At 61.0% G+C, this 4,994-nt stretch overlaps 1 protein-coding gene across 1 annotated transcript in view; it reads left to right on the forward strand.

Moving 5' to 3' along the window:
• Positions 1 to 237: 237 nt before the first annotated feature.
• AKT1S1 (AKT1 substrate 1) overlaps positions 238 to 4,994 on the forward strand; it is a 6,874-nt gene continuing 2,117 nt past the window's right edge. Inside the window, exons 1-3 of the mRNA XM_045292628.1 lie at positions 238 to 459; positions 3,566 to 3,945; positions 4,968 to 4,991. Coding sequence (XP_045148563.1) covers positions 407 to 459; positions 3,566 to 3,945; positions 4,968 to 4,991 — 457 coding nt within the window. The 5' untranslated portion in view covers positions 238 to 406. The remainder of the gene's footprint in view (positions 460 to 3,565; positions 3,946 to 4,967; positions 4,992 to 4,994) is intronic.

Below are 4,994 nucleotides of genomic sequence, written 5' to 3' on the forward strand. Positions count from 1 at the left end.
CGGCTTTCCCGACTGGCTGGAGAAGAGGTGGCTTCAGCGCGAGGACCATCAACGAGGGAGGTCACTTGCTCTAGTCTCCCTAGTTCTTGAGGGCACGACATGGCCTCGGCGTGTTTCGGAGTGAGCTGAAGCCTTTCTCTTCTCTCCTACGGGTACCCCCTGTTGGCTACGGCGCCCCACGGTGGCCCCGATGAAGCCCCTCGGAGGCGGGCGGCCGGGAGAAGGGCTCGGCGTGTTTCGGAGTGAGCTGAAGCCTTTCTCTTCTCTCCTACGGGTACCCCCTGTTGGCTACGGCGCCCCACGGGGGCCCCGATGAAGCCCCTCGGAGGCGGGCGGCCGGGAGAAGGGAGGCGGAGCCTGCGGCGTGGAGGCGTGTCCAGCGTGCGGAAGTGACGTCGGCGCCGCCATGTCTTTTGAGGGCCGTGTCGGCGCCGAGCCGGCCATGCTGGCTACGGGCACGTGAGTGGAGGCGGCGTTGTGGACCGCGGTGTGGGGAGGATTTGGCCGTCCCGGGGTGGTGGGGCCCTGGGGGAGCGAGCAGCTCGCGGGAGAACTTTGACCTGTGTACAGCAGGGGGACACCGGTCGCCCAGAGACCCTCCTCAACGCTGGGAAGGGGGGCGCCCCCTTAGCGCTGGGAACGGACGCCTCTGAGCCGCGGGAGAGGGGAGACAGCCTTCCCCTCCGGTCTGCAGACCCTTCATAACCCTTATCTTGATCGTGGACCACGTCCACAGGGTCGCGGGTGGTGGTCTGCGGGCCCTGGGGCGCCCCTCACTCGCCTTAAGGCGGGACTTCCGGTCGTGGTCCCCATCTGGGCGGGACTTCCTGTTTTTTTCCCCCTGAGCTCTGTGGGTCTTCTCTGGACCCCTAGGCGAGGTGGGGCGGCGCCTCTTCAGTGAGGAACAAAGACTTTGGACGGACCCTTAGCCTGTCCCAGCCTTAGAAGGGGCAGGTGCCTCCCCAAGTCTTTCAAGTCTTTGGGTGGGCGGGGCTTCCAGGGTGACAGGTGGGTGGATGAGGCCTCACGTGTATCTCTAACTCTTGTGGCTCTCTTCGCCCTTGTCCACACCTCCCCCTGGGGTCAGCCTCCTCACTTTCTCCCCGTTGCTTCGCATTTCATCCCCTACCTGTACAAGACTAGGGGGCAGGCCTCGCCCACCCCTAAATGCCTCCAGACCGATTGGTTTTTTTTAAGCGCCCTGTCCTTAAGTCTTTTCTGACCCCCAGTAGAACCTCTCGATTACGGTTTCCCAGGCGCCATCTTCACGGGGGCAGACCACCTTATCTTTCTCCTTCGGAGCATTTGGTGGGTTTGAACCCCTGACCCTGGTGGTTAGCAGCTCCTTCAGCGCCCCGTTTATGCCAGCAGGGTGCCTGTAAGTCCTCCTTGGGGATAGCCAAACCTAGTGCCATCGAATCAATTCCGATTCATGTCAGCCCTCTCTGGGGTTCCAGGCTGTAAATCTTTACAGGAGCAGATAGCTGAATCTTTCTCTGGAGTCTTCCCAAGCCGCTCGGCTCCTTGGGGCATTCCGAAGCTGCAGGGGAGGGTGACTTCTGAGGTCTTGGTTACTCCCCAGCTGGGAGACAGACTCCAAAGACACCCCCCCACCCCACCCTCCAGGCTTTGGCAAGAGGGGTCTGTATGGGCACTCTACCTTTTCTTCTTTATTTTTCCTTGTTTCCCCAGTGCTTTTACTTTGGACCTGTGGGGAACTTCATGACCCAGCCCGAATTATGGTACCCTTTAAAGTCGAGTGCCCTCCCCCTTGGGCCCCCCACGTCATTCCGGCCCAGACCCTGTACTGCCAGTCTCTGTGCTGTTGGCCCAGTGGCTATTCCGCCCTAGGCCTGGCTTCCCCCAGGCCAGATGGAAGTGACGTGATGGGAGGAGTGAGTGCGTGCGTGCGTGTGAGAGGCATGGATCACCTCCGGGTTCATAGGTGCTTTTGAGGTCTAGCAGGCCCCATTTCAACCCGTTTCACCGTTGCTAACCAGGTAGCCTTCTGGTCCCTGTTAAACTCTGAGCCCAGTTTCCCCATCTGGATAAGGAGCTATGCTGCAGCAGCGTGGCTTTAGTGAGAATGCTCTGGAATAGACCCCTCAGAGTCCCAGTCCCCACCCTCCATCTTCCCAGTGACCCCGAGTGACCTGATAGCCTTGGGCCTTAGTTTGCCCTTGGGAAGGAGCTATGGGAGGGCCCAGTGTGGGGCTGGGGTGAGGGAGCATGGTGCCCTCAGTTCCTACCTGGCTGCCTGTGCATAGCACTCTGTACCCCCTCTTGCTATGGTACCGGATGGGGGTGGGCGGATCCTCCACTCCTGCGGTCATTACTCCTATCTTGGTTGGTGGATCAGGTAGAAAGGGATTCTCTCAGAGGGGGTGGGGGACAGGACTTAAAGGAAACAGTGTTGTTGACTGTGCACATGAGGCACTTTGTGGCCCTGGTTGGAGTCCCTGATTGGAGTCCCTCCAGCAATGGGCATAGGGGGAGTCCACTGGCTACCCAAGGGGGGCTCACCTGGCCCAGAGAGCAGCTCGCTCACCTTGAATGCTCTCTTCCAATCTGTGCCCCAGAGGCTGGCAGGGCTGGGGGCTCTTAGGTAAGGCCTGCCCTCAGGAGGCTGCAGGCTCTACAGGGGGTGAGGAAGGGGCTGGGATGCGGGGGGAGGGGGACATCACTCAGGTTCTGTGGGAACCCAAAGGGGTGGGACACCCGGATACTCAGATTGTGTAGGAGATTTGGGTAGGGAACGAATTAGGGTCTCATGGTGCCGGTAGGGCTAGAGTAGACCCCATTGGCCACGACGTGTGGGCGGGGCCCTGAGAGGGGCGGGGCCACAGTCCCCAAGGCCTTTAGGGCCCTGTGGCTAGGGAGCCAGCACTTGGACCTTGCTAGAGAGCTGTAGAGTCAACTGCTTGTTTAGGAAACGAGCTCTGAGGCCAAACCCAGGTAAGAGGCTGGGGTGGGGGTTCAGGGCACCTCCAGCCAGGAGAGAGAGAGAGAGAGAGAGTGAGAGTACAAGCTGCTGAGAGAAGCTACGGAGCCCTCGAGGCACGCTGTGAGTGCCGGGATACAGCTAGTCATAAGGCCTGTGGTTCAAGCCCAAGGTCGCTGCTGGGAAAGCAAGATGAGGCAGCCTGCTCCTGGGAAGATTCACAGTCTCAGAAACCCTGTGGGGCAGTTCTGTTCCGTGGTCCCATAGACTCCCTGGCTGTGCGTCTGTCGCTGAGAATTTTCAGGAAGACACGTCCCAACAGATGGGATTCGTCCTCCTAGGTGGAAAGATGTTCCTTTCCACCGGCATCAGTAGATCAACAGTTTCCTCCATCGCTTCAAAGTCAGGCAAGAGGCAGGGGAGGTGGGGACCGGCCAGGCAGATACGGAGTGATGGGGCTGGGGCTCAAGGGCACCCTAAGTTCGGTAACCGCTGGAGAGGGTGAGTTTGGAGAAAAGATTCTGGATTTTGAGCCCCTCTGGCCCATGACAGCAGTGGGGAGGGGTTGGGGGTGGGGGGAGGGTCAGGGGCACCTGAACCCAGCTCTGACCTGTCTTCCCACAGGACTCGGATGGCATCAGGCCGCCCCGAGGAGCTGTGGGATGCCGTGGTGGGGGCCGCTGAGCGCTTCCGGGCCCAGACAGGCACAGAGCTGGTGCTGCTGACGGCTGCCGCGCCCCCCCTCCGCCCGGGCCCCTGCACCTTCGAAGCCCATGGCCGCGGGGCCCTGGCTGATGCCGCCCGACGCTGTCTCCATGACATTGCCCTGGCTCATGGGGTGGCTGCTGCTGCCCGACCCCCGGTGCCTCCACCAGTGCCCCAGCAGCCTAGCCCACCTCGGAGCCCACCGAGGCCTGCCCTGGCCCGGGAGGAAGACGAGGAGGAGGAAGAGCCTGCAGAGGTGGAGACCTCGGGGGAGAAGATGGGCTTCAGCGACAACGGGGGTGAGAGACGTTGAGGGGCTGGCTGCGAACAAGCATGGGCCAGCTGTCTGCATGCCCATCTGCGTTTCCTGGACGGGCCTTGGGCAAGTCATTTCCCCCACCTCTAGCCTGTTTCCCTACTCAGGGTCCCAAGGGCCAGCTGGGCAACTCAGAGCCCACTGGGGTCTTGGCTTGAGGGACTAGGCTGGGCTGATGAATTGCAGTCCTGGAGGGAGGGGGTCAGAGCTGGGGGACTTGCCTCCCGAGTCAGGGACATGGACACAGAGGAGCTGTTTCTGTCCCTGAGACAAATGCCTGGGAAGCCGGACGGGAGTGGTGCAGGGACTGGGTACTGGCTGGGGAGCCAGGAGAGGGGCCAGCCAAGCTGTCTTCAGGGAGCATCGGAGGTGGGAGACCTCCCCGGGGCAGGGCTCTCAGACTCAGGCCTGGAAAGGTGCACAGGACTCTGTAGGGGGAAGCCATTCTGACTCAGCAATCCCTTAGACCCGTACAACTGCCCATCAGGGTTCCCAGACAGAACTCTTTACAGGAACAGAGCCGCTGGGGGCTTTGCCCCCATAGAGTCCCTGATGGGTTTGAAGCCCACTGACCTTTTAGTTAACAGCCAGGGATCGATCCCTCCCCAGGGTTCCTTTCCTAGGTAAACAGGAGTTACCATGTTGTTTTTGTGTCTGTCACTCCCGACAGCTGCCCTCCTGGCAGCCTCCATTTAAACCCCAGTGACGCGACTTGATCCGGGAGGCCTCTGGGCAGCGACTTCACCCTGTGCTTTCAGGTAGCCCTTGGCAACCTTGGGCTCCCAGCAGCCGCTGCGTTTCTCCCAGGAGAAGAAACCAGATTTGCTCCCGCCTGCGGCCAGGCTCCAGCAAATATGGGGAAGGGTGTTTTCGGCAGAGGGAACAGTCATCACTAAAGCCCTGAGGCGTGAAAGGGCTGGGGCCATGGTGGGGGTTGGGGGGCGGTAGGTGAGCGTGTCATGCTGGGACCCTGAACCGACTGTCCTGGGCACCTGCCACCTGCAGGGCTTTTTGTGATGGACGAGGATACCA

Source organism: Echinops telfairi, unplaced genomic scaffold (genome assembly GCF_000313985.2).
Source record: "Echinops telfairi isolate 266 unplaced genomic scaffold, ASM31398v2 ScPeMD7_655;HRSCAF=1070, whole genome shotgun sequence".
Classification (NCBI taxonomy): Eukaryota; Metazoa; Chordata; class Mammalia; order Afrosoricida; family Tenrecidae; genus Echinops; species Echinops telfairi.